Genomic DNA, 24,594 nt, shown 5'->3' with positions numbered 1-24,594 from the left:
TCAGGTCACAAATCAATCGCAAGTCAATTCACAAGTCCAGTCACAATGAACAATAACAAAGGAATGTCTTTGTTACACCTCACTTGAATACGCCTTATTCACGTGTCAGCCATATTAAACTAAAAACGAGGTAACTTCTTCATTTTTAGAACTTGAGAGTAGAGACGAAAGCAATGAAATAAAGGTTCATTACAAATTAATACCAGTCAGTGCTGATGAGTAATTTAAAATGTGTGATTAAAACATCCCTTAATATTTTAAGCCACATTTAAAAAAAGAAAATTGAAAGTGAAGCTTGGAATGCATAAATAGCCTGGCACCATCCCATTCAACAGTTAAAAGTTTATAAAATAGGTTCAGGGAACGTGATCGAAAATGGCTTCCTCGTGAATAAGGTCTATAGCTTGTGATTTGACTTGGTACAGAATAACGAGAGTCAGGTTGGCGTAGCGGTACTTTTCTCGCCTTCCACCGCTGTGACCCAGGTTCGAATCCTGCCTGGCCCAATATGTGGATTGGGTTTTCAGTCCCTGCCTGATTCCGTGGGTTTTCCCCAGAATATTCTTCTGGGCTTTTCCTCCCACCTCTAAAACTGCAATTTCTTCTCATCGTCTTCTCTCTAAGTTGGTGTGATGTTTCCCATGGGATGCTTTGCCGACTATATGATACAGATACAGATAATTTGTGATGACTTGTGACCCATCACAAGTACCTCAACTGCAACCCTGTCAATTGGCCAACGACGCACTGGCTGGTCTCAGACTCTATATCTGCGATTACAGATATTATAGCTGTATTCAGACTCACCAGATGGGCAGATGCTATCCTCATATGTGGTTGCGTTCTCAGTGCAGTAGTATCCCTTCTTGCACTCGGTGCACTCCGACTGTTGCTCCACGTTGGTGTAGTACCCGGCCGGGCACCCCAGTGGCACGGCAGTGCCCACGGGGCAGTAGGAGCCGATGGGGCAAATACCGCCCTCGCCCGTGTGTGCACCGGATGGCTGGTCGGTGTTTACTCCTGTAAAAACAGTCAGGAAATGACAGTCATGAAAATATGATATCGGGGTAGTTTTATGTACCTAAAAGGCCTCAAAGCCCCTTAAAAGACCTGCTTTTCATTCCAACAAATGCTCACACTGCCCTTGTTTTCATCCTACTGAAACTGTGTGTTATATCACACAATGCAACAGAATTTTGTAGAAGAAAAAAAATAAAACCGAAACACAGAGCTCAAAATATGGACCAACATGTACCATGAGCTAAAAATGATATTTTCATTCGAAAGAAAAAAGATAATCCATTTGTGAAGATTTCACTTCTGATTTTATTTCTTTTTGTAGGGGGGGGGGGGGAAGCAGTTTGAGGAGTTTGCATGGCACACATATTTGTGTGAGAGTAATGTTGCAAGTAACATTGCCTTGTAAAGTAACGTTGGGTAACTGTCTACCATGGCATAGAATGACAGAGTTCTACTGAGGGAATTGTTAGCTAGTCGCCCAAAATGCTTTTTTTTATGCTCTCTCTCTCTGGTAACCTCTTTATGGCAAATTATCACTCCTGTTTCATAAGGCACTGCCAGCTATAGCAGCCCTCAGGAAGAACAAAGTACATTTTTCCCAACAGCATATGGAAATTCTTCAATGCACTGTGTAGAATTAGAATTTGTCTGTCTTTTCTCTTTTAGAAAATTGCCTTGTGTGACAGGGGCTTAAAACACAGTTGGACAAGAACTCACCTAGCTGGCAAAAGTAGCCAGCTGCGCAGTCGCCGGTGACGTTATCTCTCCCGGGGTACTGGCAGTACTTGCCAGGGTCGCACTGGGTGCACTGGTCCTCTCGGTAGATGCCGTAGTCGGGGTTGTATGTACCAGCCGGGCACAGCTGGAGATCTGCTCCGGTCTTAGGAGGGCAATAGTAGCCTGGAGGGCAGGGGTCGGCGCTGATGCGACGGACGCAGTAGTGACCTGGTTGGGATGGGGGAAATAAACAAGAATTATGGATACAGTTTTGGGAAAGCAATGACGACAGGGGTCGGTGTTGATGCAATTTACTCAGGAAAGGGGAAATATAAAAGCACTGTAAACTTGATTTTGGAAGGGCAATATTAGCCAGGATGAAAGTGGTAGTCGCTACTAATGGAATAGATACAATAGTGACCTGTTCGCGAGGGGGAATATAAAGAACTTTAGACTCAGTTTTGGGAGGGCAAGAGTAGCGCAAAGGGCACAGATCTTTACTGATGCATGGGAAGCAAAAACCTGGCCAGAAGTCGGGAAATATAACAATTATTAACTCAGTTTTGCTTTAATATCCTTGCTGAAAAAGAAGCTCTGATTATCAGATAAAATAGTAACTTTGATCTTACCACGGAGACAATATTCAATTGAATTCAATTCAAAATACTTTATTTATCCTTAAAAAGACAATTGCATATGGTTGGACAGCTCATTAAAACACTTAGTAAATTACAAATATTTAAATATATATATAAAACTTAAAACAATCACAAACAACATTGGTGTAAAAACTCATCTTATCTAAAAACGTAATATCTTATACTACTAGAAATAATTAAATTTTTAAACATGGTTTTAACGTTATAGCTGGACATTTGCTGGTACAATCCTACCTTCTGGGCAGTCCTCGCAAGCATTGGCCATGGAGTAATTGACGTAGGTTCCGTTGGGACAGAACTGGTGGTAGGAGGAACCCATGACGCAGAAGGATCCCGGCGGACAGATGTCTCCTGTGACTCCATCGACGGGGGCGGGGGAAGATGCCCCGCCCACACAGTAGTAGCCAGGGTCACATTCACCTATTGGGAACATTAAAATCATGGGAGTTGCGGAGTGTCAGACTGTTTGAACTATAAATAGATTTGTTGGGTGAAAATGTGAGAAACTGGGATTTGTGTCTGTTTATGCCACTTTGTATATTTGATGGAGACCATACATGTATATGTATGCAACTGGGGCGAACTTCTTGGAGATTACCATCACAAAATACCAGGGGCAGATTTCACAAAACTTGTCTTATCTTGCGTCTCATCTTAGGACTTAACTTAAGACGAGTCCCAGCTCTAAGATCAGAAATCTGTTCAAATCTGCTTCTACAGCGATTTTCTTCCTCGAAACTATAACTCTCGGCCAACACTCGTCTTTAACAACAATGATTTCCAGACGATTATACAAATTATCGCACGCAATAATGAGATAAGACGACCCTCAGACCGGTCTTAAGTTAAGATGAGTTAAGCCACATCGCCAAGGAAGTTAAGACACATTGGTAAAATCGATCCTAGGACTTGGCTAATAATGGATCAGTCTTTAAGGGGACATGAAATCAATTGTGATGCGTTGAGTTGTTTTTCGACCCCAGTCAAAAGTTTTTTTATTACAGATTTGAAAAGAGCACAATCTCAGCATTACTGCTGTGAAAACCGCATGCTGATACCATCTTTTGTTCAAAAATTATGGAAGTTGAAACACCAAGAGATGTGATTAAATGTTGAATGAAGTGGCCCTATTTTGGCCTGTATCTCCAAATGAAAATTCCAGACAAACGACTCATGTAGCTTGATCGCATCACAATTGATGTACATTCACATATTTGTTTTGTTCACAGCCATTCTATCTCCTTCAACCTACCTGCCATGTTCTCAGCTCCCGTCTGGTTGCAGAACATCCCCGGCGCGCAGGGCAGGCAAGCGCTCTCATTGGTCATCTGCTGAGCAGGCTGGTAGGTTCCCGCGGGGCAGGGGTAGGGGACCGAGGTGTTGGACGGGCAGTAGTGACCGACTGGACAGATGTCGCCGTAGGCTTCGCCGATAGGGTTGGGTTTCTCGGCCGCGCCCGTGCAGTAGTATCCTGTGAGAGGGGAGATTCAAAACAGTTAAGACAGGACTCGAACCTTGGAAAATTGAACTGCAGTTCCGGAAGCTTTACTGACCCGATAGGCAGGATTTAGTGTGCAGCAGTTACCAAGGCAGTTACCAAATTAAAAAAGAAAAGTAATACTCTTTTTAGCATGAGCTCAACAGAAATAATGGAAACTCATTATCAAGGATTTCCCAGATTTCTAGAGTGGCTGGGAACCGTATTGTAATGGGTAAATTCATTAAAGAAAAATAGTCACCCAAAAGTCATTCAACGAATTGCTCCATACTTGGTCAATCTTTTCCTTATGAAAATCAAAGTAATGAGGTCCTCACCTGGTGAGCATCCGCCGTTGGGTTCAGTCAGCCCCACCTCCGAGCAGTACTCTCCCAGCAGACAGTCCGTGCAGTCTCCGATCTGGGTCAGCTTGTCCATGCCACCGAAGGTCCCCTTAGGGCAGTACTCGTACCAGGAGTAGCCAGACTCGCAGTAGGTACCCGCCGGGCAGGGGCCGCCCGTGGCGTTGGCAGGTTCAGGGGTCAAGGTCACGGCGCCTAGGACGCAGTAGTAGCCGGCTGCACAGAGGCCCGTGGGGGCGATCTGGTTGGTAGCCTCGCAGTAGTAGCCTGTGTAAATGTAGTAATGCAATTGCCGATTACCAGTGGAAACACTGTGTGGTCGCAGAATGCTTTGACTGATTCTCAGCTTTTAAAAGACAATGGCACCTGTGACGTCATGCCTGTCAGTTTCTGACAGGCAACACAAGTATCAAAGCATTGTAAGATTTGAGGCTTTGCATGGTGGAGTATCGGTATCGTTGCTGTTTGCGGTAACACCATGTGGTAATAACTACTGCTTAGAAGATACTTATTAGTTCTGAAAAGGACTTGTCCTGCTTATTATCAACTTTCGCTAAGTAGTTTTTGTTCTGATAAGAACAGTCCTGCATTAAGTTCTAAAAGAACTTGTCTTTGGTTTACTTCAAAGCACTGCTCTTACATCATTTCCTGACACTGTACAGTTAAAGTCAATAAGTTATTCTCGAGATTTGAATGAAGTACACGGACATGAAAAGCTCTACATCTGAAAAAGCAACCATTCAAAAAAGACTCGAATATTGCAGATTTTAGACCCACCTTCTGTGCAGAGTCGACACTGGGTCTGGTTCTCCAGGCCCGTGATGTTACTGAACGTGCCCACAGGGCAGGGGTGCTGTTGGTCCGTCTCGGTTCCTTCTGGACAGTAGAAACCTGGTCACAAAATGCAAGCAAAAGAAATGCTTTCAAACAAGACAGCCCACCACTTTTTTAACTTCATGGTTGACTCCCTGCAAAGTGCACTGCGGTCCAATGGCTCGTTGATTCATTGGCCAGGGAACACGGAGCTTGTGTTCTTGGGCAAGACACTTCTACTACAATTGCCTCTCTCCACCCAGGAGTACAAATAGGTACCTGTGAGGGTAGAGGCCAGTGAGAACTGATCTCAAGCTGCTCCAGAAAACTGGTCTCATGGCCTGATGAACAGCAATAATAACAGCAATAATGAACAGTTCTGGGATAAACAGGCAGGAGGGTTTGGTATGGTAAAGGGAGTAACAGGCAGGGCGGTTTGATGCGATACAGGGAGTAACAGGCAGGGCGGTTTGGGCGGTAGGCTACTGGTTTAGGGCTTGCAACCCAATTAAAAAAAACACAGAGACATTCTATTATCTACAAACCTGCCGGGCAGACTTTGGGTGTGACGACGCCATGTGAGGGCGCTCCAACTCCGCTCTGCTCCTCAGCTATGGCTTCGTCTTGGTCGCAATACGAACCTGGAAGTAGGAAAGATGTATATCTAAACAGAAAAAACTTCACACCATAAAGACCCTATGGTCCATTATCATGTTGCGGCCGTCTTGATTTTTTTCCCATTCAAATCAACGTAACCAAAGCGAGGCTGGAAGGAAAAATAGTCTGGTTTCATTTTGACAAAAACCAAAAAATTCATTCCGTACTGTTATTGTGTACAGGGAACATGACTAAAATGGTGGCAGCATGATAAAGATTTATTAGAATGCCTCACTGAATGGATTCAGTAGCTTGGACTCTGTGCACAAGTACCCCTCAAGGGCTGAAAAAAATACAGAAACTCGGCTAATGACTAACAAAGAATTTAGGCCTGTGGCATTTGAAAATCCTGTAAGGATTTGGTGTTAAAAGCCTTCATTGTAAGTTGCAGTAACCAATAAATTGTTCACTGACCTGAGGGGCAGACCAGGCACTCCCCTTGTCCCACCGATGGCTGATAGGTGCCCGACAGGCAAGCCGTCTGGTCGGGGCTACCCCGGGGGCAGCGATGGCCCGCCAGGCACTGGGCGCCTGGGGGCTGCGGCACGGTGGAGTTCTCCCAGCAGAACCAGCCCTCGTCGCAGTCGTCGTTGGGCAGGACCCGGCCCCAGCCGCTGCAGTACATGCCGGCCGTGCAGGGCAGGCAGTCCGTCAGGTTCTGGTTGGCGAAGCGATCCGAGAAGGAACCTAGTGCAAAAGATTTAGATTTGATCATCCAAATGTTTAAATAATAGAATAGTGTGGGAGAGCACTTTTTCAAGGGGGACGAACCTGTGTTCACAGGAACGGAGTGCCCATCTCTCTTTCAAAACGAGTGGGCCAGACTCGAGTCCATGAACTGCTGTGGGGGGATCGCCACACCTCCTTCAAAACGAGTCTGTTACCTTCCCAGCATTGAATAATGCCGGTACCCATTTAACACCTGGGTTGAGTTTTATATGCCTAGTTTAAAACCAGTTAGGGACCTGGTCACTGATAATAGCCCGAGCCGAAGATGACACACACATTCAGGCCATTTCTATGGTGTACGTTGCGCACGCAGAGTTTCCTAAACATCACATTCTTGTTATATAAAGATCATATCAGTGGTTCTAAAGTACCCGCTTGTTGAAGGCATTCGTGGCATGTACAGCATGCATGCAGCTCAGAGTGTAACGCCTTGCAAACGCATCCGTACATTACTGCTAATAACCTACCTGGCGGGCAGGGTTCTGGGCTGCTGCTCCCCTCCGAACAGTAATGACCCTGCGGACAGATGTCTCCCGTCGTCTCGTTGACTGGCCTGGGCAGGATGGTACTCCCTGTGCAGTAGTAGCCGGCATTGCAAAGCCCGCTGACCGTGGCTAGCTCGTCATAGCGGCAGTAGGAGCCTGGGTCGCAGGGTATGGGGGCTGGGGAGCCCAGGGGGCAGTACTCGCCGGCTATGCACATGCCGCCGGTGGACTGTGCTGGGCAGTGGCAGGAGGTATCTAGGGGGAGCAAGAAGGGTAAGAAGCAACAGTCTTAACAAAATTGACAAGTTGATAAATTTTGCACACAAAACCTTTGAAACTGATACAAATACTATTTCTAACAATCTCCTTATATGCAAATTGGCTATGTGGCGCAGAATACAGCGGCGTTTTACCGGCGGTTTAAAACCACTCATGTGACCAGCTCTCGACAAGGCTCTCGACTCAGGTATTTATGAATAACAGGTAATTGCTCAAAAGGGACAGAGGACTTTCGTGCTTACCAGTGTCGTTGCCTAAAGTGGTGGGCTTGCTCTTCCAAGCACCCAGGGTACAGTACCAGCCCTCGGCGCACTCCCCCTGGGGGACCTCCATGCCCCGGTCAGGGCAGTACATGCCCGGCGGGCACAGCTCGCAGGCGTCCACGCTCTCCCCACGGGTGTTGTTATTGAAGGTGCCGTTGTTGCAGGGGAACTGGGCGGCAAACTGGGTGTTGTTGGGACAGAAGTGGCCTGAAAGAAACAAACAGGAGAAGTGAGGGTCATCACATACCAGGAATCAATTGTTTTTGACTGAGTTTATCCACCGGGTTACAATACCCGGACGACAATAACCTAGTTAATTAATCCAAGTTTAATACCTACCTTTGGGGCAGTCTTCATAGGTAACACTACCATCAGTGCAGTAGTAACCAGCCTGGCAGTCCAGGCACTTGCTCAGTTTATCAACCTGGTTATAGTAATGTAATTAACCTAGTTTACCAATCCAAGTTACCTACCTTTAGGGCAGTCTTCATAGGTTAAACTACCATCAGTGCAGTAGTAACCAGCCGAGCAGTCCAGGCACTCGCTCAGTTTATCAACCTGGTCATAGTAATGTAATTAACCTAGTTTGACAATCCTAGTTACCTACCATTAGGGCAGTCTTCATAGGTAACACTACCATCAGTGCAGTAGTAACCAGCCGGGCAGTGCAAGCACTCGCTCAGTTTATCAACCTGGTTCTAGTAATGTAATTAACCTAGGTTACCAATCCTAGTTCCCTACCTTTAGGGCAGTCTTCATAGGTAACACTACCATCAGTGCAGTAGTAACCAGCCAGGCAGTGCAAGCACTCGCTCAGTTTATCAACCTGGTTATAGTAATGTAATTAACCTAGTTTACCAATCCTAGTTCCCTACCTTTAGGGCAGTCTTCATAGTCCAGGCACTCGCTCAATTTATCAACCTGGTTATAGTAATGTAATTAACCTAGTTTACCAATCCTAGTTACCTACCTTTAGGGCAGTCTTCATAGGTAACACTACCATCAGTGCAGTAGTAACCAGCCGGGCAGTCCAGGCACTCGCTCTGTTTATCCACGGGGTTATAGTAACCGGGCAGGCACAGCGTGTGATCGCTGCTGCCCTGGATGCAGAAGGAGCCCGCGGGGCAGGGTCCGCCCGATGCCGTGGTGGTGCTGGGGTTGGAGGAGTTAGAGCCCAGCTTGCAGTAGTAGCCAGGCTCGCACTCACCGGCCGGGTAGGCCAGGCCAGGAACGTCGCAGTAGTGACCTGCAAACAGGGAGAAAATTATGCACAGTGACTATCAGATACTCTTTTAGACATTTAATCCACATATTTACGGAGTTTTTTCAGTGGGGAGTGATTCTCATAAAAAATTATGATTACATTTTCTTAATCATTTCAATAAATGCCCTTTCTGCTTTTTTTCCCTGTGGTGCTATTACTTACGCCTTTCTCCCCATTTAAGACTTAACCTTCTTTTTATAGAAGTAGACACATACATTTCTGTTCATCCCTGGTATTAGAAAAATAATTTTCTGGAAATGCCAGACATACCAACAAAATTCCATAGAAATTCTCATAGAAATATCCAACTATGCTGTCATTTGTTGAGATTTCACTTGTATTTCTTACCTTCCAGACAGTCCTGGCATTGTTCCAGGGACACCCGTCCCGTCTCGTTGTTGAAGGTAGATGGCGGGCAGGCATCAGGATCGCCAGTGCCTTGGTTATAAAAAGCAAGCACGTACATTTATATCAAATTTGTTAACCTTGCACAGTTGTGTCTTGTCAAAGTGGAGAATTGGACTCTCTTAACAACCAGTTCAGGCTGGCATTCCAGAGGTGCACTAAACCAAAAAGTGTTAGGAGCGACACAACTCGACCCAAATAGACTCTGGTCTCAGAGAGGCACATTGATTTTCTATGGTATTGAGTGTTGTAAAATGTTTATTGTATTGTTTGAAATGACTCCAATAGTCTATTGTTTTGACAAGCTTGCTCCGGTGACGTGGGGGCGGGGGGGGGGGGGGGGGTTGCAAACATAAAACACTCCCCCTTAAAAAGAGAGAGAAATAACGGGGGAAAAAATTGCTAAACTCACTATGACAGATTTCTTGCTACATCACTCGGTTGCTCACGGTTGCTTAAAACTTTGAATTTCTCATGTATGTCATTCAACTTTTCAGAATAAGTACTAAATATATCACCCCTATGGGCACACTGTTTGCTCCTACTTGACAGTAGCTACATGCACCCACTGCTAAAACTTAGCATCAATGAAATTTGTATCGTCTTTACCTTGTCCACAGTAGTAGCCCGCTGGGCAGATGCCGGCATCACCTCGCGACAGCTCCGAGGGCGTGCGTGCGTCCGAGCCCAGACGGCAGTAATGGCCTGCATCGCAGAGCCCTACAACGCCAAAAATTAACATCCACAGTTTGTGATTTGAAATATGAACCAGACTATGAAATCCGTGTTGCAGTTGAGTAGTTCACAATGCAATCACAAGTCCAGTCACAAGTGTTTGTGATCTGATAATTCAGGTCACAGATAACAGAGGATGGATGATAGTAAAGATTTGCTTTCTCACAGCTCATTTCGTCACCATTTTCACAAAGAGCCACATATGTCGATTTTGACGAAAAAAAAAGGTTTTTCGAGATAAACGCGTGCGCAACTTATAATGTAATAAAGATGTGTGGCTCTACTTTTACGCCTACATTTACGCCTTTCCGTCCCATAAGTTCTGTACGCGTTCAAGAAATGTTCGTGTCTCTTCATGAAAACGCAAAATGCACTTATTGAGATGCCTGCCCCTTGAATCATTAATGTGATTAAGAAATTAATGATGTTGTGCTTACAGAAGCATGTCAAAATGGTTAAGTACAATGTTTTAAAGCAAAATAGTGAAAAAAACTTGAAATAAAAAAAACAGTCATTTTTGACATGTGTGGCTCTTCGTGAAAACGGTGATGATTTGAAATAACTTGTGACTTGACATAGGACTTGGTGACTTGTGATTGACTAGTGATGCATTGTTCCACTTTGACACTGTATGCAATACCATTCAGCGTTACTTTAATTCTAGTTACTTGTAGACAACTATCAGACATAGCTGTAGCATGGCATTTGGGCAGAGTCAACAACTACTTATATTTCCAGTTTATTTTGAAATGGGAATTGGCAAATATACAAGATTACAGAACCAATTCTGATCATTGCAATTGGTGGAATTGGACATTTTGAGGATATTTTTGAAGATTCTCTCTTGTGGCAACAACATGCTTTGATGCCTCATTTTTGTCCACTCGTTACCCGTACAAATGATTCTAGAGAATAGGAATTACTCGTACTGTTTTTAAAGAAAGTAAAAAAAAAAAAGGGGGGGGGTAGTAGTTGGGATTGGACACATGCCTGTTAACACACAATGTGCCAATTATTGTCAAGTCTAAATTCATTGGCTACGGCTAGCATTCAACACACATGTGTATGGGAAGTGGACACAGCCGCATCCATAGCCGCTTGTCTAATTGCCAGCCTTGGCCAAGTAATGTTGACATGACCTTCACAGTTGCTGATTACTTAACATTTGTGACCTGCTCTATCAAAATCAGACTTTTGAAAATGATATTTTTACATATTGTTAACATATGTTCTTTTTCCTTTTAATAGGTGGTTTAATTTTTAAAACCGGTCATTCCTGGGCAGAGTTATGCTATTTTGAAGTTCATTGTGTCGAAAAGTAGAAAACGGAGAAAATGGCCACGAACGTCACAAAACAGTTATTTCTTTAACTGATATACCTTATCAAAACCATCAAAAATAGTGTATGTAGAGTTCAACTTAGGGTTTCAAACTTTTATAATATATTTTAGACATGTTCAGGATTACAAATATGCAAAAATTTGAAAATCGATAAAAATCACCCCCACAGCTTTTTTTTGGCCCTATCTCAATTTCAACCTCTGCCCAGAAGCGTCTGCTTTTGACAGAACAGGTCACATATTGCTAACACACAATTAGCAACACTCACCTGACACTGAGGTGGCATTGAGCTGGTCGCAGTAGTTACCCATGGTGCACTGTGTGCACTGGGTGTCATTGGACAATCCAGTCTGATCGCTGAACGTGCCCAGCGGGCAGGGCTCCCAGACATGGCCGGTGCCCTCCGGGCAGAAGAACCCGGCCGGACAATCCTACAAGGGGGACACAAAAACAACAACACCATATTAACAATACATTAAACTTCATACGTGGTTGACTTCTGAGCAGAAGAGCATAACCGGACAACCTACGAGTGGGGCATAAATACGAGAACACTATTTCATACATTAATCTTCATAGGTCCACATTTGCACTAGTGCCTTCAAGGCAAAAAGAACCTAGCCGGACAATCCTACAAGGGCAACAGAAAGACTAGAATACTATAATGTCAATGATTTACATAATTCAGGAATCATAGGTTCCAACTAAATATTGATTGGCAAAGAACAATAGGCAAATCATAAGATGGAATAATATTGATTAACAATACGTAAGTTGGCCAACAGAGAGATTGCAACATGATTCATCCACTTTGCTGCAAATTGACCACATTGACATATCATCCCTTTCAATTAACTGTCTGTATCTCTGGATGTAGGTGTCCAAATGCGATAGGAAAAACAGCATTGTGTTGAGAAGTAATCATTCTTTAAGCATATATTTAGTTTCCAAGGCAGACTTCAAAATTTAGCTTGCTACACTCAGGCATGCAACTGGGAATTTAGAAAAAAACGAGGAAATTCCAAACCACACAAGACTTTGTACAGTGTTTTTCAATTTGTAATGTAATGGCATTCATGAAAAGTAACAAACGAGGAAATCAGCGGATCTGAGGAAAAGTTGCATGCCTGCCTAATTTGTAATTCAGTTGTGACCAGACTTGTGATGGACCTGACTCCAACAGTGACGAGTGAAGGCCTTTTACCTGTGGGTTGGTTCCCATGGTGCAGTAGTGTCCCGGCGTGCAAGGGTCGCAGACTGCGTTCTGTTGGGTGTCGGTGAAGGTGCCTGGGTCACATGGGATGGGAACGCTGGTCCCCGCCGGGCAGTAGTGACCGATGGGGCAAACGTCACCTGAATCAATGGAAATGGTTAGTAGAGGAGTAATTACAACATCTGTGTTAATCGCCATGTCTTTGTTCCAGTGGTTCTTCATTGAGCACGATCTGTTACGAGTCCCTCGTAGATGCTCTCAGATTAGGTCATGTATAGCACACACCTAACACTCAGGTGTGCTTTTGGGGTACACGCAAAGGGCCAAGTGTCCCTTGTGCCCAACTTTGTAGTCTATTTTCTTTACGTGGCTTTCAAACATGTAATGCAAGTTGTAATGGTTTACAGGCTGTCTGCAGAATTCTGCAGAATTTACTTTGCAAATTTGAAATATAAAATGTCACAAATGTTGTCTCCTTTAGACAATTTTCTTTACAGTATGTTTAACCCTTCGGCTACCACTCATTTCTCAGAGCCAAATTTTGTTTGCCAAAAGAATTTCCTAAGTAATGCAAAGGTCATGACTTGTTTTTTTTTAATTACTCAAATTTCAAACAAAACAACTTGTAAAACTCTGCCTTTGAATTGCTATCAGATTTCTCTAACCCATTACTCCATGTACTCCCCCAAACTAGGCTGCCTTTTACTCTCTGTAATGCCCGAAAAAGCCCCAATGCTATTTAAAAAATATAATGCACTAAGTCTCTCTCAAAGTTGGCCATCTTTGTAGGAGAACTGCAACTGTGTATTTTACGCAATCAAGCACGCATTGCGCAGTGTTGAAAATATTCCAAACACGTGCGCTTGTTGCTCGAAATGTGTTCGAAATACGACCCAGCTGATGGGCGTTGGGCAAGTTGATGCTCAAAATGCCGATGCACGTTGCTGGTCTGTAGGAAATGACGTCACTTGAGAGAGACCTATACACTGAACTACAGGTGCTAACAGGTTAAAGTGCCGGGCATCTAGGACCGCAGTTTCTAACAGGTTAATCACACAATAGAGAAATTAAGACGCTAACCTGTGACGCCGTCGGTAGGCGCGGCCACCGATGCGTTGCCGCTGCAGTAGAATCCCTCCGTGCAATCACCAGCGGTCTGATTCATGCCGTACTCTGGGCAGTACTCCCCGGGCTCGCAGCCAGTGCACTGAAGGACTGACTCGCGACCTGCGAAGCACAGAAGAAAAAATTAATGTGAGGAATTTGTAACGTCACAAGAAATGTTCGCTCTTCAACTCTGGCAAATTTTCATGATTCATGATGACAAAACAGCTTTTGCATTTGCAGTCACGTACGAACCAGCTTGTATATTTTGGTATCCAATTGGCTCAGAATTGTTCAAGTGACACATTTTAAAGATTCATGAATGATCACTGAAACTTCACTCGCATACCCCAAGATATCATATGTACACCCTTCATCGTCCTCAATACTTTTCTTTCATATTATTGTCCCCAATAGTGGACCTTGAACAAAAGAGGAATTATAAGGTAATTCAGGTCCCCAGTTTGGAATTTGTGTACAACAGCAATGGGGACCCTTACCAAAAAGGTTTCAACAATAGTAGGAATAGGAGGTCCATGATAGAAGGTGTTTTACACACATGTGCAGGTGGGCGTACACTACATACACTCCGAGGACCGACAAACAAAGGGAGAACAACAGATTCTTTGTTGACCTCGAGTATTCATCTTTTGTTGAAAACGGTCCTGGATCGTGCGTTTATGTGCTTAGTCTCTTGGTGAGTGTTATTACAGAGACAAAGGGAAAGACAATGGCTTGTCCTCGGGAGTTATGTAAAAGACCACTGTGTGTGCATGTCAAAGTAGATGCTATTTTTGCCTTCAGCTTCAACACAGGTACCATTTGCTCCCTCAACATACACAAGACCAAGTTCTGGGAACCAGACCAAGATGGCAGAAGGGTTGATGGCTTTTTTTAACATACCTTCAGTCGGGTTGTACGTCCCTGGTGGACAGTCGTAGGTCCGGTTTGTTCCTGTGGGACAGTACGCCCCGACCGGACAAATGTCGCCTGTCACGCCATCTTCTGGAGTTTTGATAATCGCTCCGCGGATACAATAGTACCTGAGGAATCAAATTTTATAAATATATATAGTGCTGAGCTCTGCTTAAAATCTAATCAGAATTCGGACGATTCAAAATGCAGTGCGCCACGAAGAGTTTGCCACAGAGAGTTCATTTTCCCCAGTGCATTGTGGGAGATGGTCGACAAATTCATAGTGCGAGACATTTGCAATTGTTAGTTTACCAGTCAGTAGTTTCGTAAGCGTATGATTCGAGTATCTGTTTGCCCTTTTCTTTACTTTTTATCATGGTGTTTTGTGTAAGGCGGCAGATTGCTATGCCCCAATCTTTAACAAATTAGCTCGAGTTGTCTACTGACACTCGCTCAAATGGGCCATGATTTGTCGACCACAAACTTGAAAAATGGACTCTCTACGGCAATTTCTAGGTGGATCACTGCATTGTGAATCGCCTGAATTGAAAAAGTATGTGTAACCCTGACCTCAATTAGGTCTGAGGTTACTGAACTTATATTTGACTATATGTACATTTACTCTTTCAGTTTTCATTGTGTTCCATTTAATAGCCTAGTTTAATTTTTCCTGCTCCTTTCTTTTAATTTTCTTTTCTTTTCTTTTATAATTATTCGTATAAACATTCTCCATTTTTTATTGTTAGTATATACTCAATTTATACCGATAGTTTATTTTCCTGTTGTTGGATGTGTTCTGAGGGACAATTGACTGCCTCAGCAGAAAATCCCCTCGAACACCATTTGTGACCTTGCCATGAGCTTGCTGGCCTGGTTTTCTCTGGGGAGTGCCACGCTGGACCAAACAAAATTTGGATGGTCAGAGTGACTGCATGTACATGCATATTGGCCATTTCTCTCCTTGCCACATCACCATTTAACAAGCCAGTGCCGAGCAGGTTAGACTGTGCCTCTCCATCTCCTCTCATGATCTTGTTGGAAGCCGAGATATATATTTAAATCTCGCAATTGGAGAATTTTGCTTTGTTTCATCGCAATTGGAGAATTTTGCTTTGTTTCATCGCAATTGGAGAATTTTGCTTTGTTTCATCGATACGAATGTTGGCTCTCTGTTATAGGTGAGTTCACATTTTGTTTTCTTTTAATTTTCTAAGTGCTGGTGAAGTTTTATTGATTTGTCTCATTAATTTGAAAGTTCGGTATAATTTGGATTGATCAGAAATAAGCAGATTTTCATGAAACCACTGATCCAATGAATTAATATTTTATGGTTTTCTGAGAATTTCTGAATGAGACAATACACGAGGGGAGACGAGCAGTACACGATAATTATATTTTGAGTTTTCTTTTAGGTCTAAAGTTGTTTTATTAAGATGAACTCCCAAAGATCCTGTGTGATTGAGGTCATACATGATTTAATGATATCTTCCAGGAATTTGAGGAAGACATGATAAGTTTCAGTTAGTTGTTCTGATATTTACGACTGCTTTACTTTTTCAACCATGATATAAAACATTGGATATGTTTCGTTTCGAATTTTGGTGTGTATGATAATTGACAATTGATTAGTTCTTTATAATTATGTTATTGTAGAAGTAGGGTGCATTTTTTGCTCGTTGATTATTCTGTTTGCATCAGTATGAGTATGATATGATCCCAAGAAGAAGAAAATTACCGTCCTTGGGTAATAAGTGAGAATCATGAAAATTCTTCATAAGAATTAATTTCTTTACTGAAAAGTTTATGATCAACTTTGATGCTTCAGTTTAATTACATGTATGTCCATTATGTTGGATATGATCAACACTTACAAGTATTAGCTTTGTGTTGCGATAAAGATTGAGAGTACATTTACTTTAATTTTGTTAAAGATTTTGTTCCATGCTTTATTGGAGAAACAAGAACAACTTTCCTCCACCTGTAAAGTTTTGGGCAGCTTGTATGTCTCAAGACCAAATCAATTGAAAATGGCCTTGTGCAGTGGGCCAGTGGCTGAGCCTGGTTTTATTAGTCTGCAAGGGCAGATTGTTTCTGCTTATTGACAACTGATTTATTGTAAGAAAGGAGTTTTCCTGTCACCCTAGTTTATGGTAGTACTGAGGATGTTTAAACTCCATAATTTGATTATAAGGTCCGCCAGTATGTTGGTAAATATCAATTTTGATTATGGCGTGGACCACTCTCTGTTATAGGACCAGAATTTGGCAAAGTGCTTGACTGTCCTTCATCAGCCGTCTGCTAGACTGGCCTAGTCCACTCAGTGCTGCAGGAACACCGCTGTGTCCCATGGTCCTACTGTGCTACCAGTAAACAAGAGGAGTACAGCCTGGATGACCAGCCAATGGAGCTGAGGACCGTGAGGGTTTTCTACCATCATCATCGTCTTCCCGAGCCTTGGAGTTTCAGTGAAGAACTTTGATATTAGATTTTGGCGCCTTTTTATTTTTTTTCTGAGCTCAGTTTGTTTTAATCTTTTACTCACATTACTTAATTTTGCCTTTGATTCTTGCTTGTGTTTATCTTATTGTTTCGTGTGCATATTTGAAGTTTTACCATTTATTATCTTGTGATCTTTTCTTTGCCTACTATTAATTAATAAATTAAGTTCTGTGCATGCAAAATCTTTAAATGTAAATCAGTGTATTCTTTCAGAGGGGGTCAATACTCGAAATTGGTTCCTGCTTGATGAAGGTGAACCACGGGTTACATATGCAAGTAGTTAAAGAGGGCCTTATATTACATTTTCAATCTTTCTTGAAAGACAACATTAGATGGAAACAGTAACAAAATAGGAAACACTCAAGCAGAGACATCTATGTACTCGCAACTATGCATGAGTATCAATTATAAGTGAGCGAAAACTCCTGGGGTCCAGTTATTTCACACTGCTACTCATCAAATCTGAGAGCAAGTTCGAATGAGGACCGTGCTTAACAATAGTTCAACTAACAAACACAGGATGGTTGGACTACTCTATTTGACAATCAACCTATCGCGATTGCGAGTTAGCCACGCCCCTGAGACAACCCTACAAAATTGTGTATGTTTAGGTTTGTTTGTCTCAGATTCTGCACATTCCACGTCCATTTGTATATCATGTAATTGGACAATATTTCACAAGCTGCGTTGACGCGATTCTACCCCGATAGGTTAATTATGGAACCGGAGCCTAGGGGCATGGTTCCATCTCTGGTTTACAGCCGCACACATCATAAAGGACAACTGGGAGTCAGGATCAAGACATTTGACTTGAGGCATGCACTAGTTGCTACTAGTGGGCAGGTGTATGTTACGTCACGATTAAACCACAAATAACGTTGACTAATGGTCCTCAAGCGAACTTTCTCCTGTTTGTACAGAGTATTTCAGTGACGTGGAACCACAGCCGCACGCATGCTGCAAGCGTTCTTTAGGACGAGGCATGCGCACATTTGGTTACCCCTTTTGGTCTAAGGAGCCCGAAGTGCGTGCGTATACCTGAGAACCAGCCCCGTTCAATCTCACAAATGCTTCCAAGTTGCTTTGCGGAATTAGTCTTTACTCACCCAGCTTGGCAGAGACCGGTGGGGGTGTCGAGCCCTTCCGTCTCGCAGTACTCCCCGCCGGGGCAAGGCGTGCATTCCCCAGCCGACTTGAGCTTGGTCCCGGCATTGAAGGTGCCACTGGGGCAGCGGTACTCTGTGTCATACTTGGTGCCGTTGGGGCAGTAGTGCCCCGTCGGGCAGGGCTCCGGGTTCTGGACACCGTGGGAGCACTGGGCGTCCGACTGGAGGGTGCCGTCGCAGTAGTAGCCCTCGGGGCAGAGTTTGCAGGATGCCATTCCCCATTCGTCCTGGTAGGTTCCGGACTCGCAGGCCACCTCGTTGGTGCTCTGGGCCGGGCAGTAGTGGCCCGGGGAGCACTCGTACAGGGCCGGCCGGCTGACATTCTGGCCCTCGGGGCAGTAGAAGCCGGCCTCGCAGGGCGCAGTGGGTGCATCCAGGCCGCTGTCTTCACAGTAGAAGCCTGGAGGATGATTGACAACAATACGAAGATATCACTTGTGGGATTCAACCTATTTGCTGGCTCATTTACTTATAAACTTCTCAAAGCATTCACTATGCAGGAGAACAATGGCCACCGCCAAAGTTCTTTGACACTCTCTGTTTCGGTGTGACACAGCACTTATAACACAGTTCAATCACTCCAAGTGAAACATATTGAGGGATGATCTCATCCCTCAGCCGAATGAATTCTGGAATACATTCCAGAATTCATTCGGCTGAGGGATGACATCATTTTTTTATACATGTATAAAAAAATGTAATTCGAGGGCCCATCTGCAGGTCAGCAATGGTACTGATTTGGAGAAATTAGGGTTGACATGGGGAGTTTTTTTAAATTTAACCCTAACTCCCTAGGGGGTGTGCAAAATCGTATTGAAATTGGAGGATTCAGGACTGTTAGGGGTAGCTGTTGATTATCTGTTCTGAATATAAGCCTTGGTGCTTGGGCAGAAATTGGAGGGCAGTGGAGAAAAAAAACCGGAAGCCACTTTTGGCATAGATTGAAATGAATAGACCATTATCATGCTGCCACCATTTTAGTCATGTTCCCTGTATCCAATATCGGTACTAAATGTCAATGTTTTTGTGCAAAAAAGAAACCAGACTATTTTTCTTCCAGCCTCGCTTTGGTTACGTTGATTTGAATGGGGAAAAAACAAGATGGCTGCAACATGAAAATGGTCTATAGGCAGGTGTACTGGGGCAAGGATTAAGCCTCAGAAACGCAGAAGGACGTTTTGGATTATTTTGCTGGATTCAGGAAATGAAGAGCCTAACAATTAAAACTCTGCATGATATAATGCCCTCAAAGCTTATAGCACAAAGAGATGTCATTGGTGTCGTGCATAATTGTGCATTTGGATTCCTATATCTTAAGCCAAAGATGACAGACTTACTACACAATTTTTTTCTTTGATAGAATTGTTTTATCTTCAGTACTAGAAAACAATTTGATGATATTTTTTTCATCCCCACCTGGAGAGCAGAGCTTGCAATCCTCGAAGGCGGTGGCAGCCGTGGCGTTACTGAAGTAGCCGGCTGGGCAAGGTACGGGGTCGTAGGTCCCCCGAGGGCAGTAGTGGCCCATGGGGCAACTGTTGCCGGTGAGCCCATCGGTGGGGTCAGGTCGCCAAGCGCCCTCTATGCAGTAGTAGCCCTCGTCGCAGAGGTCGGTCTCGTTGCTCTGGCCGGCCGAGTCACAATAGTAACCTACATTGAGTATATAGTTTGTAAAAGCAATTCAATAACTCTCTTCTTTTTCCATTTTATTGTTTTTCTCTGTCTTTTTCCTTCTGTTCTTGTACTTCAATCAGGTATTCCACTGACAATTTTTGGTTGTTAAAAGTTTGCATTTATCAACATGTAGACATGCTAAAATACTGAGAAAAAGGCCTTTAAAGTTTTGAGTTCTGTAGTCGTAAAATTGAAAGATGTGCCAATTGTTTGTCGTTGAAAAACGCTTTCATTCCACGATTTTTATACTATTTCTCTAAAATATGTTCACATATAAAAGATTACAAAAATCAATAAATCTGACATTTGGGAAAAAAATCCCACAAATTCCTCACAAATTTGATGGTTGCATGATAAGAAACAAGCCAAAAAAGCTCAAACTTACCCCTGGTGCACGGCGTTGGGTAGTTGGATCCCAAGGGGCAGAACTCGCCCGTTTGGCACTGCCCGCCGGTGGAGTTACCGGGGCAGAAGCAGTTGGTGCTGATGTTATCGTAGCCGTAGTCGGTGGGCATGGCGGACCAGGCGCCGCGGATGCAGTACCAGCCCGGGGCGCACTGGTCAGTGACGGCTTCCCTGCCGGGGCTGGCACAGTAATAACCTGTCCAAAAAAAAAAAAAAGAGGTATAAGAACTGCTGGCAAGGTTTGGCTGGCTAAATCAGCCGAAATTTCATCTGATGCATAGGTTTGCCGCTCAGAGGTGAAACTGTCCTATGGGAAAAAAGTCGGAAAATAGGCCGAACAAAAATCTGTGTCCGAAATCTGGACAGCGCCCAAGAAACACATGTACATGTATGGTGTGTACTTTACACTTCATGCCCAATTTCCGGACCTTGCCTCCTGGTTTATTTGAGATCCAAACAAAATTTTACGATGAGAAAAATGTTTAGTGTTTTCATAAAAGTAAAAAGCCTGAATTACGGTTACAGTAACAGACTCGTCAACAAAGGAGTACACTTCTTACTTGAGAAAGTCAGGGGAAAAGTCTGAAAGAAAGGTGCACCATTCATGACACCGGCATCATGTCCATGATTTAACCACACAACTCCACTACTAACGTACGTGGGAAAATAATGGCGCATTATCATCTTTTTCTTCCAACAACTGCCAGTGAAATGTATCTTCGAGATCATCATCGTGATTTTTAAAGCATTGCATTTTGTACAACTAAATCTGAAACCTCCGAAAATCGCGCAACATGTGTATTTTATTGTAGTCGAACTCCACATGCAACAGCCTTGAAGCTCTGTGCGTAGTTGTACATAGCTAGCTAGCTACGAGTTTTAATCATGTCATACCAGTATGGTCATGATCAAATTTATTTCCAGCCGTTAACTACTCCAATCCGAGCTTACTTATGTGCATCCCTACCCCGACCCATCCAACACCAACCAAAACATCACCTACTTTGTTTAACTGCCTGAAAATTAAATTCTTTAAAATTTGTTAAAGGCAATATACCCGGTACATCATTTGCTTTTGCTGTAATTTTCAGAAATGGATGGATTTGGTGGGGGTTAGTATTTTATAGCAAATATTGTTACACTTACTTGTTTGACATTTTGGGTTGGTAGATGGTGGAAAAACCATGAAAAACAATCATTTTCTTGTAGTCTGGTTCCCTGACCCCATTTAAGATGAAATTGAGCGATAGACGTCGGGAAATTGTACGGTCACTGGATGCTTTGGACTGTCATTCACCAACAGTCCAGTTAGGTATTTTGTGCTAATTTGGTAGTTTTGTTTTTGATGTTTGCAAATGCTGTATATTCCCTATAACATTCACCGAACATTTACCAAAAATAATTTAAAATCTCCACAACTCTGGTTTCAAAACACAATTGATTACTTGAACAGGAACACCTGATTATTCCCGCGACTAACTGTGATCCGAAACTGGTCTAGAAGCTGGAGTTAAAAAAATATATAACTATGTCGTCTTTGAGACTTACCCGGTTCACATGGCTTGCAATCTTCCAGTTCTGACTTCTGCTCAAAGTCGTTGTAGTAGCCCTTGGGGCAGGGGTACTGGGTGGCGTACTCCGTGCCGTTGGGGCAATAGTGACCCCTGGGGCAGGGCTGGTCGGCGGCCGTGGAGTTGGCTGGACACCAGAAACTGGAAATGATCAGATGAGAAAAGAGTTGTACGTCAAGTCGATGTAATCAAATTAAAAAACATATTTAAAGAACCGTGATTTCGCTTGTCACTGTTCATCACTTGTTACTTGCGATTTGACGTGAAACAGACTGATCCATTTACCCTAGCCCCATGGAGCTTTATCCACTCACAGCCATAATGAATGTCCGACACGCATGCACAAAATGGCCGATATGTGTGTGCGTGCGCAGCTGGAACATGTAGAGTGGCACTGAAGAGGCACACATGTTGTTTCCCACATGCGCAGTGCTTACTGGATGCCAATTACTTGACGAGACAGGGAGACCATCACAAGTTATCACGTCATGGATGGTCTATGCACGTGCGCAGTGCTTACTCTATTGACTTGCAATGACTTGCAATGGACTTGTTACAACTCTGGATGCTAGAAAATAGGGTGGGGGTGGAAATTGACCTGTTTATTGCTTTGCTTGCATGTCATCCGAGTTGCCTTATATTCAGATAGTACATCGAAGTACATCGAAGCAAAAGACTGATCCGTTAGGTCGCATCTACTGCCACACTGAAGTTCCTGCTGTGCACGCCATACTGGCATGCACGCATGTTGGACTTTTCCGCACACATGTCAGACATTTATCACGGCTGTGATAGGTCAATACACAGCTTCGTAGCTGACTAGGGACTGGCACTTGTGATTGACTTGTGATTGACTCGGATGCAACTCTGCTTGTCCAACTGATAAAGCTTCTGTAATACACTTCAGAAATCTGCAAAGCTCTGCAGCTAATCTGCAGAACAGTCTTCTGACCAATCTGCAAGCTTTTCAACGAAGCTTGCCCTAAGAAGCGTCAGAATTTCTCTGACCAACACTCACCTTGCCTCGCATTCAACACACTCGTACTGGCCCTGCAGAGGGTTGTAGGTCCCCGCCAGGCAGCCCAAGGGGAAGGAGGTACCCATGGGGCAGTAGTGGCCGGTAGGGCAGGGTCCTCCCGTGGCGTCTTCCGTCGGGTTGTTGGCGTCCAGGGAACCCCTCAGGCAGTAGAAGCCGGGGTCGCACTCGCCAGCCGGCCAGGTCAGGCCCTCGTTGTCGCAGAACATGCCATACAGACACTGGGTGCATTCGCTCTGTTTAGGTTGTTGAGGGAAAGACAAAATTGTGTGAGGAGGGATTCAGACCCAAGGCTTTTAGACTACCGATTTTTCTTAGTGAAGTGGAAGTCAGATTTGCTGTTAGTGCTGGCCTAGCTATGCCCTCAGCATCACAAGTAAATGTCATTCTAAGAGTGTGTATTTACGGGTGGTATGGGAATGGTGTAACCAATTGAAAAAACAAGGGTCCCCGGGTACTCTTAAAGAAACCCAAACCTCAAAACATCATGGAAATTTGCTGTACAGATTGTTCATGAAGGTCTGCATGATAATACTACCACATCGGTGCTTCAATACAGTTGGGGAAATTGGAGACTTCAGACCTCTTATCTGGACTGCTAGTTGAATGTGCAACCAACTTGGTTTTCCGTATCAGGCCTAGCTTTTGTGGTTGAAGTCAAAACAGTTTTTTCCAGCATTTTTTTGCCTTCTGAGATTCATCAGCATGATGCCTACCTCAGCTTCTAGCTTGGTCTTGTTCCCGAATGTTCCCCGGGGGCATGGCGTGGGCGTGTCTGTGCCTGTATCGCAGTAGGAACCCTCTGGGCAGACTCCGGCGACACCTGGTATTAGCAAAAGAAAAAAATCAGTGACGCAAACACAAAGGCATATGGACAACGTGCACAAGTATCCCCTGGACGGTAGTACTTGTGATGGACATGTAAGGACTTGTGAGGACTTGCCATAAACCAGACTACAAAAACTGATGAAAAGTAGCTGCACGAAAATAGCTCTCTGTGCCATACCTTTGTACGAGACCTCGGGCGTGGCGGTGTCGGAACCCTCCGTGCAGAAGTACCCGGCCGCGCAGTCTCCCGTCACCATGGTAGCGTTGATGTACGCGCAGTACTTGGAGGGGTCGCACAGCGTGCACTCCGACTCTTCCTTCAGGCCGATCTGGTTGCTGTAGGAACCGGTCGGGCACGGGCGCCAGTCGTATCCGGTGCCATTTGGACAGTAGAAACCTGGAAAGTTTTGAATGTGGAAAACTTTAATGTAGTACTTATAAAACAATTCTTATTTATGTCTTTTTTTCTTGGAAAGAGAGGGGCATTGCAAACATTAGGAATGTAGCTGAAAAGTTCTGAAAGGTAAACTAAGTCTCAGGTCAAAAGAACCCTTGCACAGAATTAACAATGAATGTGCAAGGGTTCAAGTCATGCACATCATGGAGGAACTAAAACCTGTCCCAAATAATGAGGGTGCTCTATGCAAGAAGTCTATTGGAAAGGGCTCATTCTACAAATTTCAGGGCCACTTTTTTGCTGTCTATGTTACATCTGGCTTAATCCTGATGTACTCATTAACCCTAACCTCCCCAACTCCATCAAAAATCCATCCCCCCCATTTAGTTGGATTTTAGGGGACTTGGTCCTGCAGGCCTGGTTTGATTAAATATTGATGGAGTATTATGGACTTGGACCTGGAGGCCTGAAGCAAAGCAGTGTGATTGATGGATTTTGGCAGACTTGGTCCAGTACTTAGTAAAAGACAGTAGAGGTTAAGGTTAATGCAGTCATCTTACAAGAGTGGTTATGAATAGGA

At 43.9% G+C, this 24,594-nt stretch overlaps 1 protein-coding gene and 1 long non-coding RNA gene across 2 annotated transcripts in view; one reads left to right on the top strand and one right to left on the bottom strand.

Moving 5' to 3' along the window:
* LOC119735195 overlaps positions 1-24,594 on the bottom strand; it is a 179,781-nt gene that overhangs the window by 81,403 nt on the left and 73,784 nt on the right. Inside the window, exons 59-82 of the mRNA XM_038208901.1 lie at positions 23,796-24,014; positions 23,506-23,612; positions 22,772-23,025; positions 21,731-21,894; positions 20,163-20,378; positions 19,520-19,753; positions 18,044-18,503; positions 14,427-14,566; positions 13,500-13,646; positions 12,411-12,559; positions 11,475-11,637; positions 9,740-9,850; positions 9,074-9,163; positions 8,432-8,707; positions 7,441-7,668; positions 6,902-7,174; positions 6,120-6,392; positions 5,594-5,689; positions 5,013-5,126; positions 4,212-4,502; positions 3,649-3,867; positions 2,631-2,816; positions 1,738-1,965; positions 808-1,020 (exon numbers count right to left, since the gene is read on the bottom strand). Coding sequence (XP_038064829.1) covers positions 808-1,020; positions 1,738-1,965; positions 2,631-2,816; positions 3,649-3,867; positions 4,212-4,502; positions 5,013-5,126; positions 5,594-5,689; positions 6,120-6,392; positions 6,902-7,174; positions 7,441-7,668; positions 8,432-8,707; positions 9,074-9,163; positions 9,740-9,850; positions 11,475-11,637; positions 12,411-12,559; positions 13,500-13,646; positions 14,427-14,566; positions 18,044-18,503; positions 19,520-19,753; positions 20,163-20,378; positions 21,731-21,894; positions 22,772-23,025; positions 23,506-23,612; positions 23,796-24,014 — 4,851 coding nt within the window. The remainder of the gene's footprint in view (positions 1-807; positions 1,021-1,737; positions 1,966-2,630; positions 2,817-3,648; positions 3,868-4,211; positions 4,503-5,012; positions 5,127-5,593; positions 5,690-6,119; positions 6,393-6,901; positions 7,175-7,440; positions 7,669-8,431; positions 8,708-9,073; positions 9,164-9,739; positions 9,851-11,474; positions 11,638-12,410; positions 12,560-13,499; positions 13,647-14,426; positions 14,567-18,043; positions 18,504-19,519; positions 19,754-20,162; positions 20,379-21,730; positions 21,895-22,771; positions 23,026-23,505; positions 23,613-23,795; positions 24,015-24,594) is intronic.
* Positions 15,114-17,206, top strand: LOC119735740. The gene is made up of 2 exons (XR_005272217.1): positions 15,114-15,616; positions 16,691-17,206. It is a non-coding gene; the product is annotated as an uncharacterized LOC119735740 (long non-coding RNA).

This window comes from Patiria miniata, unplaced genomic scaffold (assembly GCF_015706575.1).
Source record: "Patiria miniata isolate m_02_andy unplaced genomic scaffold, ASM1570657v1 HiC_scaffold_29, whole genome shotgun sequence".
Taxonomy (NCBI): domain Eukaryota; kingdom Metazoa; phylum Echinodermata; class Asteroidea; order Valvatida; family Asterinidae; genus Patiria; species Patiria miniata.
This window is presented reverse-complemented; position numbering and strand designations above follow the sequence as displayed.